Source organism: Vanellus vanellus, assembly GCF_965231255.1.
Source record: "Vanellus vanellus genome assembly, chromosome: 1".
NCBI lineage: Eukaryota > Metazoa > Chordata > Aves > Charadriiformes > Charadriidae > Vanellus > Vanellus vanellus.
The window spans coordinates 58,343,319-58,355,327 of record NC_138905.1 but is presented as its reverse complement, the minus strand read 5'-3'; the positions used below and the strand labels follow the sequence as shown (position 1 = coordinate 58,355,327).

The window sequence follows — 12,009 nt, the reverse complement described above, 5'->3', positions numbered from 1 at the left end:
CTGGAGTTGGCGGGGAGGGAGCAGGAGCAATATTGCTTCTCATCCCTCCAGGGTGGGAGCCTGGGGAGCCTTTCTTACCATCCCCTTCTCCCACTTGCAGACAAAGCAACAAACCCCCTGAACAAAGACTTGGACTGGGATGGTATCAATGCTTTTTGTGAGCAACTCAATAAGGAGCTAGAGGGGTAAGTGCTTCTTCCTTCCCCTAGGCTGCTCTGGGTCATGGGCCTGGGTTATGATTACCTAACCGGTAAGATGAAGCAGGGTTGTCCTGAGAGCTGAATAGGCATGAAGCCTCTCAAAGTGGGGGTGACTGGGTGGTCCTGGTCCACTAACAGAAGGTTTCCACAGGGTTTTAGTGCCTTAAACTTGCAACTTGCTTTTCAACCCTGGATTTCCAGCTGGAAGCCCTGGTACCAGCCTTTTCATCAATAACTGGCTAGCTTTTTTTTTTTTTTTTCCCCTCACTCCTTCTAGTCCTCCACTTGCTACCCGACTTCTTGCCCACAAGATCCAGTCTCCGCAGGAATGGGAAGCTATCCAGGCCCTTACGGTAAGGGCATCTGCAGGCTGGTAGAACTAGATGGGGGGCCAGGGTGTGGGGTTGCTCCAGTTTGACTGGAGGAGCATGGGAAGCTTTGAACTCCTTCTGAGAAAGCCCTGGAGCACCTGAGCCCTTGGGTAGGAGAGGGGATGAAGGTAGTTCCACAAAAGAGGAGGGGTGACTGGTAGGAAAGGTCTTGTTCCTAGGCAGGGTTGTAGCTGTTTGAAGTCGATGGGAAGCTTTTTGTTTGCTTAGTGTCATTGGATCTATGCTGTGAAACCCCAGTATTTGTGAACTCTAAGGATATCCCCTTCCATGGGCTGTTGTTGTTTCCTCCAAAGAGGAAAATCTTCTTGCTTCCCTTTGGAAGGGTGATTGGCCACCTGGGAGGTAAAGCTGGTGTCCCTTCACGCTGCTATGAGGATAAATAGCTACAGGCTCTATGCCTGGCATGGGATGAGCAGGAGGGAGCTGGCTCTTGAACCTGCTGCTGACCCTATGCTGGGGCTCACCTGGCCCTTCTCCCCAGGTGCTGGAGTCTTGCATGAAGAGCTGCGGCAAACGCTTCCATGATGAGGTGGGCAAGTTCCGCTTCCTCAATGAACTCATCAAAGTGGTGTCACCCAAGGTGAGTCTCAGGGCTTCACACTGGAGGGAACTACAGCCTGATGGCCGGAGGGCTTTGGGAAGAAGTAGTGGCTGAGCACAAAGGTCAAATGCCCACTAGGATGTGGGGGAAACAGGAGAGTGCTAGCAGGAGATTTAGTCCTCGTTCCCTGGTGAGTTTTTCAGTGGGAAGGTTCACCCCTCTGCTCTTGGCTGATTCTTGATGCAGGAAGCTGAGGGCCAGCAAGACATGATGCAACCAGTGCTTGTGAGACTGTTGAGCTCATCTGCGTGCCTGGAGTCACCTTCCCTGGATCTCTGTTGGGCCCTGTCTGTGCTGTGTGTGCTCGTGAACCTCCCTCAGCTTTGACATTGTGACCGTGTCTCTCTGGGGTGTCCCAACCTGATTGAGACACTCACAGAGGGCAAGCCCAGGCCTGGTCAGTGGTGCTCTGGCGAGTCCATCTGAAGCACCAAGTCATTACTTGCTCTTCTGCTGATGCTGCTGTTCCTGGAGCAGAACAAGCTGTGTGTGCTGTGCTGTCCTGTCCAGTCAACTCCATACACCAGCAAGTATGGAGTTAAGGGAACACTAAATAAATATGACTAAGGAAAACCTTCATCTGCCAGTCACAGCTTGTGATCTATGATGATGAATAGTCAGGGACAGTGACAGCAGCACCCTTAAGTCCTCTTGCTAGGCGCCCTAGGGAGTGTCCTCTACCTTAAGCCACTGGCCTCGGGTGGCATGTGCACTGTTGCTACCAGCAGTGCCTCCAGCAGAGCCACAGGAGAAGGGTGAAGGATGATTGTATGGCAGGGGGAGAGCTGTAACGTTTGCACATCTCACCGCTGTGTGTTGGTCATCCGGGGCTTACCTAGCTGTAAAGGGCGCCAGACACTTGTGCTGGAGAGAGGCCCTGAGAGAAAGGGCTGGGCCCCGACCCAGGGACCATTACCCACAGTCCTTCCCCTCCCAGCCCTGCTGTCTGCGCATTCCTGAAGGGCTGCCTTGCCAAGCAGCTTCTGTAAGCAGTACCCTTTCCTTCACAAGGAATCTTCCCACCTGCCCCTGTGTGTTGTTGAGGGGCTGCTGGTGCAGCATATCTCCCACCTCTTGTGTTTCCTGTGGTGGAAACCAAGCGCAGCATAGGATGTGTTGCAAGGGCCTCGTGAGCTTTCCTACTTGCTTCCTCTTTCCTCCTCCTTGTGCCGTTGGGAACGGTCTCACTTCTCCTGGGGGAGGGGGTGAGAAGAACAGGGCAGGCTTGCAACGGCTCAGATCCGCTTCAAGCCACCTCTTCTCTCTTCCTGTAGTATCTTGGCAGTCGGACACCAGAAAAAGTGAAGTCAAAGATCCTGGAGCTGATGTACAGCTGGACACTAGGGCTGCCTCATGAGGTAAAGATCTCAGAGGCCTACCAGATGCTGAAGAAACAAGGTGAGAGGCAGTGCTGTAGAGGGGAAGGTGGATGGATGGTTTGCCCTCCCGCCTTTTTTGTCTGGGCAGAATCCGAAATAGATTCTCTCTTTCCTGTGGCTAGACCCAGCACATCCATGAGTCTGCCTGATTCAGCAGCAGGGGCAGGCAAAGGAGCAGGTGCCTTTGGGCTCCTAGCTGGGCAGGGGGAGTTGCTGGTGGTCTGAGGAGTTTTATGCATTTGAGGGGATATCTGCTTGCTCCTGCAGGAAATGGGGCACTGGAAGCAGCTGGGGCTGGAGGGGCTGCGAGTGCTTTGGCAGTCAATGCTGCATTTTTCTAAGATAGGATATTGTTGGAGAGTGGAGGGCAGTTCTTGCATGAAAACACAATCCAGGATCATAGGTAGTGGGAGTAGACCCAAACCCCACAGCCCACCTGGGTTTGGTGGTCCGTTAGGGAAAAAATGACCTAGGTGGTAGTGCCATCCCTAGTGGGTGAGGCCTCCTGAATTCTCTGTTGGTCTCTACTGCAGGGATCGTGAAATGTGACCCAAAACTGCCTGATGATGCTACTTTTCCACCTCCTCCCCCACGGCCCAAGAACATCATCTTTGATGATGAAGAGAAATCCAAGGTAAGAACTCTGTGCAAGGAAAGGGACAGTGGGCAACATCTTCCCTGCTCCAGGATTTCCTGTCCTCCTGGGGTGGAGGTCCAGAAAGAGTCAAATCCTCTGTTCCACGTGTGCTTCGGAAAATGCATCGCAGGAATGCTGAAGGCCCGCTGCAAAATCATGACAAAGGAAGCAGCCGGAGGTGGGGAATCTGGGTCTGTTTGACCTTTGGAGCTCTTAGTTGCAGGATGGTGCAAAGGGTGAAGCGCTGACTTTAGCCCAGCAGGTTCTGGGAGGTTTGCTGCTGTGCGGTCTCCAGGCTTCTGAGTTATCTGGACATGAGGTTTAAATCCCAGCCCCAGATGCTGCTGCTGTTATCTCTTCCCCACCCCCAGCATTGCAATCTGCTTATTGCCCAACTACTTAAACCCTCCTGGACCCATCCTATATTGCCTTTCCATCAGAATTGTGTCACCACTCAAGGAAACCTCTGCCCTATCAGTGCTGATACATTTAAGCAAGTATTAGGCTCCTCTGGGTCTACTTGTGCAGCAGAAGTGTGATGCCAGTTTGCTGCAGAGGATATATTTTGCCTCCGTGGGTCACAGCGTGCAAATGAGGATTTGCAGGTGGCCAGTGGGACTGTTCACTGACTACAGAAGGAGAGAGAAAGTGGGAGTTCTTCCTCTTCACCAATTGCACCAGCAAAGAGGCATGTGAGGAGGTCTGAGCTAGGAGTCCATTGCAATCCTATGGCAATTCCTGTGTTAAACTAGACTTTCTCTCTCTCTCAGTACTAGTGCTGCTGGACTCTGGGGTCCCCATGGTGCATAATGGGCAGGCAGGAGCAGGTTTTGAATGCAGGAGGTCTTCAGGGAAAGACCTATCTTACATAACCAGAACCACAATGGGAAAAGGAAGACCAGTGGTACTTCTTCTCTCCCTGGTCTCTGATAGCCCACAGGCTCTCATGGCTGGGCTTTCAAATGGCTATCTTTGTCCGCTGCCTATGCCAGCTATGGGTTTGGGGCAGGGGTTGCAAGAGTGACTCTGGCTGCCACCCCTCAGCTTGGGCTCAGAGGTACCTAATCTTGCAGATACTGGCTCGTCTCCTGAAAAGTTCCCATCCTGAGGACCTCCGAGCTGCCAACAAGCTCATCAAGGAAATGGTTCAGGAGGTGAGGCTGGGAAGAAGGGGAGCTGGGCGGTCATAGTCTGGGTGACAGTGGTTGGCGCCAAGGAAGCAGTGGCTCTCTGTCCTCATGCAGAGGACCTTCTGCCGAAAATTTTGCAGCAGTAGCTGCTAAGGAGTCCTTGCGTGATTTGTACCATCCCATGGCTACTTGGAGGAATGGGTCTGGATGCTTTCTGTGGCCCAAGCCCTGCTACAGAACTAGATTTGTCTCAGTGCCGCTCATGTCTGGCAACTGCTGGCCCACAGATGATCTGGAGTTTTCCACTGGAGGGGGAGCTGTTTAGAGAGCAGCATTGCTGTGCCTTAGTCCCGGGAGTTGGTGTGTTGGCTGGTCCAGCCTTCCTTCTTTCCAAGTTGCAGACAAAAGCAAGGACATTCTTCCCCGTGTGCTTCCCCTCCAGGACCAGAAACGCATGGAGAAGATCTCCAAGAGGGTGAATGCTATCGAGGAGGTGAACAACAATGTGAAGCTGCTGACAGAGATGGTGACAAACTACAGCAGGGGGGAGACAACGGAGAGCAATGAGGACCTAATGAAGGTGAGGAAAGGCCATCCCAGCATCCTCCCTGAGCTCAGCAGAGATGGGTGACCCTTATCTCCTCAACTTCCTCCTGCCTGTTTTCCACCCCAGCTGAGCGTTCTGCTGCTCGACTCAGCACCCCTTTCTCCTCTCCCTCAGGAGCTGTATCAGCGCTGTGAGCGCATGAGGCCCATGCTTTTCCGGCTCGCCAGTGACACAGAAGACAATGATGAAGCTCTGGGTAAGCATATCTGGCCTTTCTCATTTTGTCCCCTTCTCTGTCCATCTTCTTTCAGGGACCCTGTGCTCAGGCTGTCCATGGCATGGCATCTATCAGCAGCCGCAGCTCTGTTTGAGGTGGTTGCTCGCTGTAGGTTAGTCTATGGCTTGGCACTAAGTGGGGACGCATGGCCACAATCATCAGTGTTACAGTCTTCCTGCACATCACTGTAGAAACTTTGGTGTGCTTGTCCTGCTGAGACTGCCATGGAGGTGTCACGTACCCTAATGCAGTTTGCAGCAACAGTTGCAAAAATGCTCTCTGCAGTGGGCTGCTGTCAGCTCCCTGGGCCTTGCTTTGAAGGAATAGACAGAGTTGGGGTATAAAAGTCACTCTCTTTGTTTCTTTACAATTTTCAAACTTATTTCCCACCTATTCCATTTCAGCGGAGATCCTGCAAGCCAATGACAATCTGACACAGGTGATCAATCTCTACAAGCAGCTTGTGCGGGGAGAAGAGATCAATGGGGAGACAGTGGCCGGTCCCCTTCGAGGTGAGGAGACTTGGGGAATGGGGACAGGAAGGTCAAGCAGAGGGACCCTGTTGCTGGTTTCCTGCAATGTAAGAGAAGATTGATAGAAGTGGAAAGGTGAAACCTGCAGGAGGTCAGAATGGGGATGGTGAGTTGAAGAGATGGCTTGTGGAGATCACTGATGCATGAAGAGAGGGAATTGGAAGGAAGAGCAAGGTGGAATTCCCTCTTCCAGGTGTGAGGAAGGATGGGAACAGACCTTAGCACACTGGATAAGGACTAGATAAGGTTTCTGTCTCTCAGCTTGTTCCTTCTTTGCAGGGAGCACTTCAGCGCTTCTGGATCTGTCAGGGCTGGATCTTCCGGCAACAGGCCCTTCCTACCCAGCGTTGCCCACCCTTTCAGGTGGCTCAGCAGTCCCCGTGCCTGACCAAGCTGGTTCTGTCTCCTTGCTGGATGATGAACTCATGTCTTTAGGTGAGAAGGCCAGAGCAGAAGCTTGCTATTCTCTCCTTGACTCTGGACAGTCTGCATGGATGGTTCTTGTGAGAGATGAGGGAGAGCTCTGGGAGAGGTGAATAATGAAAGACCAAGAGGTGGTCTTCACTTAGTGTGAGGGAGAAGGAGAGAAAGACCCTAATATGATTCTGAACTTCAGTCCCGTGGTGTTTTCCTGACTAGTCCAAGAGAGCCTGCAGGGATATGCCTCCTGATTTGCTCTGGGAAAACTGACCTGGCAGGTAAATCAAGAGTGACGCAAAGGCCATCCCCAGACGGGATCACAAGGGTGGATCACCCCCAGCTCCTCATGTTTACTCCTTGCAGTTGAAGTCACAAGCTATCAACAGATGCATGGAACTTCCAGAACTGTTCACATGGAAGTCTTGTGAGGTGCCAATCCTAGAAGGGTCTAGAATCCTGCTTTTTCCAACAAAGTGTGTCTCTCCTAAGATAGGTGCTTTGAGTACAACAGCATGAAGTAGACAACGTGGTCAGTGGGGCTTGTCAGCCCAGTAGTATTCACTTCTCTGCCAATTGCAGTGAGAACTAGATTGTAAATGAGGATCTCTGGGCAGAAAAACACTTTCCACCCTCCTGGCTCTCCCTCATGCAAGGATGGGGGGCAGAGATGGACACAATGATGGTTCTGCCCTGCTGCCTCTGTGTCTTATTCAGGCCCCGTTTAATGCTCTTACCCACTTGGAAGCTAAGCTTCATGTTTGCTTTTACTCCTGGCAGGCCTGAATGACCCAGCACCACATCCTGCCCAGGCTGGTGACAGCGGTGGCTGGAACAGCTTCCAGGTAATGTACCGGGAGCCGGGGCAGAAGGTGAGAAGGGTGGTGGAAGCAACACATGGAATAGGCAGGGAAGTGTCCCAGGTGTGATGGTTGGTGCTGATGGGCAACCTTGCTTGGGGGGGTCTCCTGTGCACTCTTTCTGCAGTCATCGGATAGCAACGAGCTCAGTATCACCCCTGTCATGGCAACACCACCAGTCAAAGCAGATGCTGGCGCATCCTCCCCCAAACCTTCTTTCACCAGTGGCCTGGATGACCTGGATCTCCTGGGCAAGACTCTGCTGCAACAGTCTCTGCCTCCAGAGTCCCAACAAGTGCGATGGTAAGTAAAAGAAGGTCAATCTTGCATATCTCCCCATCCTTTCCATTTCTGGGGTGCTGGACATGATATTTTAGTGCTCTGTTCCACTCCTCTCCCTCACTACAGGGAGAAGCAGCAGCCACCCCTCCGGCTCACCCTGAGGGATCTCCAGAACAGGAGCAGTTCTGGCACCACAGCCCACAATCCCAGCACTCTGCCTGTGCTCCAGAGTGTTTCCCCTAACCCCACGTTGCCCCTGACCTCAGAGTTGCCTGCCTCTGCTATGCTTCCAAAAGCTGCCACCACAACATCAGGAAGTACTGCAGTCCCACCACGGCCTCCTGCCACTGCGCTGCCCCAGGAGATCTCGCTGGCCAACATCACTGTGCCTCTGGAGTCAATCAAACCCAGTGAGCCGGGGCGAAAGAGGGGGGCAAGCTTGGGGGGAACAAACCATGCACACATGGAAGGGAAGAATGTAAGGACACTTCTTGCTTGTTGGATATTGTCAAGGTTGAGGAGGAATGGTATCTTTGTCACTTCTGTAGAGTTTAGGTGATGGGGAAAGGTTGCTGCAGGGCCAGTTCTCTCCTGGCTGACTGCTGCCTGTCCCTGCCTTTCCCACAGGCAGCATCCTCCCTGTGACAGTGTATGATCAGCATGGCTTCCGCGTCCTCTTCCACTTCGCAAAGGATGCCCTGCCCGAGAGGCCCGATGTGCTTGTGGTGGTGATTTCTATGCTTAGCACAGCCCCGCAGCCCATCCGCAACATTGTCTTTCAGTCTGCCGTCCCCAAGGTAAGGTGGCTGCTGGGGCTGAGGTCCCCAGGCTGGGCTGAAGTGTGATTTCTCCCTTTGCAGGAAAGACTGGGTGGGTGGGGCTGAGAGCAAATTGTGTTGCCTTCAGATTAGCAGGAACCAGCACAATGTTTTTCTCTTTGACTAGACAGTAGAAGCTCCCCAAATACAAGAGCGGGGCCTCTGGCTTCCAGGTCCCCCTCAGGGGATGCTCTTCTCTCTCCCTAGGTGATGAAGGTGAAGCTACAGCCTCCCTCGGGCACAGAGCTGCCGGCGTTCAACCCCATTGTCCACCCCAGTGCCATCACACAAGTCCTGCTGCTCGCTAACCCACAGAAGGTAACGGCACCGTTCCTGGGGCATGAGCAGGCCAGTTGTGCTGCCTCTGCCCACTTCCCTCTGCTCTCTGCAGCTTCCTAGAGGCCTGAATGTTTTGTGCCTCATCATTTTCTTCCTCCATTTCTGAGTGCTTATCCTTTCTCCCCTGTCTCCAGGAGAAAGTAAGGCTACGGTACAAGCTGACATTCACCATGGGAGAGCAAACCTACAATGAAATGGGGGATGTGGACCAGTTTCCCCCGCCGGAGTCCTGGGGAAACCTCTAGGGCTGCCATGTGTTGCAGGCACTACACTTCAGAGTCCTTGGGAAGCCAGCCCTGTGGGGCTGGAGCAGCCCAAGGAGATGGGGAGGGTGGGTGGGGAGCTGCTGCTCACGCACTGTTCTCCAGATGGCCGGGTGAGGGCCAGAGGGAGCATGCCTCAAGGAGGAGAGCAGAGATGCCTGGAGATGTTCATCCCACAAGACTAGGAGTGGAGTGAAAAGCTTTGTGTGGGTGAACAGTTGCCTTCCCTGCTCTTCCAAAGGCATCACTCCCTCCCCAGTCTGTCCAGCTTCTCTTCTAACCCAGCTTTCCCCCTAGGTGCAGTGGGGAACAAGGATGAGGAGCTTAACAGCTTGAGCCTGGGGCAAGGCCTAGCAGAGGAAGATCCTTTTCCTTGTCTGTCCCAGCCATGCTTCCCAGCCCTTCAGCTGCTTTATGCTCTGTGGTGCTCCCTCTTGTCCCCCTTGTCCCCTCCTTGGACCTGGGCCCCGGTGGTTCCCTGCCTGGTGGGATCACACTGGAGCTGGTGTGGAACAAGGCTGGACAGAGACTGGGTGACTTTCTAGCACCGGAGAGCGGGCAGCTGCCCTTGCTTTGAGGGGGATCAGGGAATCTTCCCGTATCCCCCTTCTACCAGCTGCCAGCAGAGCTGTTGGTGGGAGGTGGACCCTGGGGTGGGAGCCTGGGGCTGGGAAGGTCTTTGTGCCTTCCCATCCCCTTCAGCTGGAGCTCCTGGGCACTGAACCCCTGCAGTGAGAAAGCCCACACCCTTCCCATGTGCTTTATCTACCACAGCAAGCTTTGGGGTCTGCTGCTGGACTTAGTCCTGTATGCCAGCCCTGAGAGGGGTGTGCTGGAAGGGGGAAAGGGGGGGGCGCTCAGTCTCCCCACAACCTCTTCCCCAACAGGGAGAGGAAGCAGCACATGGTCTTCCTCCCCCTGGCTGGGCTGGAGACCGTGGTGGGGCTTTCTCAGCTCTTCAGTGTCTTCTCGCCGGCGGGTAGGTAGGTGATGGGCTGGGGAGTTGAAGAGAGACTGGAGCCCAGTCCATCACCAGGGGGCATCACTAAGCTCTTCTGCACGGGGAGCCCAGCTCTGCACTGGGCGGGGGGGGGGGGGGGGGGGGGTTACAGCTGTGCCTTGTGCACCTTCACCCGCAGCCGTGGGCTGGCCTGGCTCCCTGCGGCGGGGAGGGGGCTCGCCCCAGCCGCCTGATCACTGTGACACAAGAGCGGGGGATCTGCAGGCATGGAGGAGACCAGGGGGGTGGCACGTCCTGAGAGATCCCCATGGGACTCACGGCCACGGGAGCTGCTTCCCATCCCTAAGCTGGTTTTAACAGGGCCTGATCTTAAAAGCAAGGGCAAGCTGTGCCCTGCATTGGCTTGCCAGAGGTGGAAGGAGATGGAGGGGGGCAGGGTGCCTCACACTCTCAGCTTGGGGGAAGCAAAGGTGAGGTGCCTCGGAGGTGGGCACAGCAAGTGGTAGAGGAGAGGGGGAAGGAAGGTCTTTATGCTGGGGTTCTGCTGTGTCTTACTTCCCTTTCTGGTCTCCTTTCAGGGTTTTGTATGGGTTTTTTCTTTGCAGATCTTGTTTGGTTCTTGACAGACTTGTATATATTTTCAGTGCAAAATTCTGTAAATGGAAGAAAACAAAGAAACAAAAAGATTTAAAATGAAAACGCCCGGCGCGAAGAATCTGCTGTATTTATGGGGAATAAAGAGTTCTTTCCTGATCCTCTGCCTTTTGACCCAAGAAATGCATTTTCCTCTCCCTTTCCCTGACTGTGGAGGACCTGATTCCACCCTGTGAAGGGTCATTTCAGCTCCGCTCCTGCCCCTGCAATCCTGTAATTCACCCATTGCTCACCCGGGGTCTTGCCATGATGATTTCCCCACTCCCGTGAGCAGGGAGAGGGGATGGTGGAAGTCCCCTGACTGCTCTCAATTCCTGTTTGAGAGCAGAGCCGCTTCCAGGCTGTGAGCTGGCTGCTGCCCGCTTCCCTCCCTCCCTGGGGGAGGTGGTAGGCAGGGGTTGGTACCCCACAGCCCAGGGGGAGCAGGGCTTGAGCTCGCTCCCATGCCCCACACAGCTGTTTGCAGCTTCACCGCTGCCTGTAGCAGCACCTCTTCCTCTTCCCCCGGAGCTGCCTCTCGGAAGCAGCTCCCCAGGGGCCGTTTTGGTGCAGAGAGGAGGATCTGCTCGAGCAGGCAGCAGCTGAGGGCTGGGAGTGGGTCTCTGACATTGTATGGGAGGAAAGAGGCCATGGCTTGGCCACTGCCTGATGCAGCCAGCGAGGGGCTGTGTGGGCTTTTCTGTGTCTTTGCAATAGGTGCTTGAAGCCCTTGCCTGCTTTCAGTGACCGCAGTGCGCTGTTAGGAGCACCCCTGGGGCTTGTGGCTGGGGGACCAGGCATGCGTGGCCACAGGTTTAGAGCAACACGAGGTTCAGGCAGGCAGAACAGTGCTTGCTTGCTCCGTCCCCACTTAAAAACAGAGATCCAGCACTGCTTTGCTGTGCACTCACTGGAGGCTCACTTTCCCCCAGCAGAGCTTGGCATCCCCCAAATTATTGCTCCTCAGGCTTTGGAGCACAGGTGGAGTGACCCTTCCACCTCTTTTTCCTTTGCTGTTTGTCTCATCTGCCCACAAACTGACCGCTTCCCGTCTGGGCTCGGGTGCTAGTTCCTTTGCCAGCCACGTAACCCAGCCGACTGCAACCTCCCTTTGCTCTGAGTGCAGAAGGAGGAAAGTCCCAGCTGCAGGTAGCCCAAAGATAAGGCGAGGTTTGCATCTTGTAGAACCAGGAGCAAAGGTGGTGGTGCTGTGAGGGGGATGTTTTTAGACACCACCACCACCCCCCCCAAAAAAAAAAAAAAAAAAGGAAAGCTGATCTCTGGTGCAGCTCTGCAGAGAGCAGGCAGCACCCAGCCCTGGGAACCGGGAGTTTGTGGTCCCCGTGCAACTCTGCGCGGGTGCTGTTGTGCTGTTGCTCTGCGCTTGGCCCATCTGCCCTGTGCGGAGGAGCTCTGCTAGCGGCGGGGGAGCGGGGAGGAAGGGGGCCTCCCCAGGGCACAGGGCAACAGCCCTTCACCACAGCTTTGCAGTGGCTCCAGAGAGCCTTGGCAGCAGCAGGGAGAAAGACTGAGGTGGGGGACACAGATGAGGTTGCAGGGGTGGGCTGTGCTGCTCATCCCCCCCCCCCCCCCCAGGTTTGGCCCCAGCGAGGGGGCGATGTCGCAGGGGGGAAGAGGGTGGAGGTGCACCTTCGAGCATGGAGAGGTGCCCGAGGGGCACTGGCAGAGTTTGGGTGACCAGGTAGGGTGGGAGCAGTGGGGTGTACATCAGGCACCCTG

General features: G+C 54.7%; 1 protein-coding gene across 3 annotated transcripts in view; it reads left to right on the top strand.

The window, feature by feature from the left end:
• The window catches only part of GGA1 (golgi associated, gamma adaptin ear containing, ARF binding protein 1), a gene marked incomplete at its 5' end in the record, with an annotated part of 295,702 nt that extends 287,017 nt beyond the window's left edge, over window positions 1-8,685 (top strand). The window contains 16 exons of one of the 3 annotated variants that reach the window (XM_082493561.1): window positions 101-185; window positions 478-553; window positions 1,074-1,172; window positions 2,468-2,591; window positions 3,106-3,206; window positions 4,283-4,363; window positions 4,782-4,919; window positions 5,061-5,142; window positions 5,568-5,675; window positions 5,976-6,131; window positions 6,894-6,958; window positions 7,101-7,276; window positions 7,382-7,665; window positions 7,883-8,052; window positions 8,281-8,391; window positions 8,547-8,685. In XM_082493561.1, the coding sequence (XP_082349687.1) occupies window positions 101-185; window positions 478-553; window positions 1,074-1,172; window positions 2,468-2,591; window positions 3,106-3,206; window positions 4,283-4,363; window positions 4,782-4,919; window positions 5,061-5,142; window positions 5,568-5,675; window positions 5,976-6,131; window positions 6,894-6,958; window positions 7,101-7,276; window positions 7,382-7,665; window positions 7,883-8,052; window positions 8,281-8,391; window positions 8,547-8,657 (1,967 nt within the window). In that variant the 3' untranslated portion in view covers window positions 8,658-8,685. Of the gene's footprint in view, window positions 1-100; window positions 186-476; window positions 554-1,073; window positions 1,173-2,467; window positions 2,592-3,105; window positions 3,207-4,282; window positions 4,364-4,781; window positions 4,920-5,060; window positions 5,143-5,567; window positions 5,676-5,975; window positions 6,132-6,893; window positions 6,959-7,100; window positions 7,277-7,381; window positions 7,734-7,882; window positions 8,053-8,280; window positions 8,392-8,546 lie in introns of those variants that run through there. The other 2 variants (XM_082493562.1, XM_082493563.1) reach the window with 2 other exon arrangements.
• Between the last annotated feature and the right edge of the window lie 3,324 nt (window positions 8,686-12,009).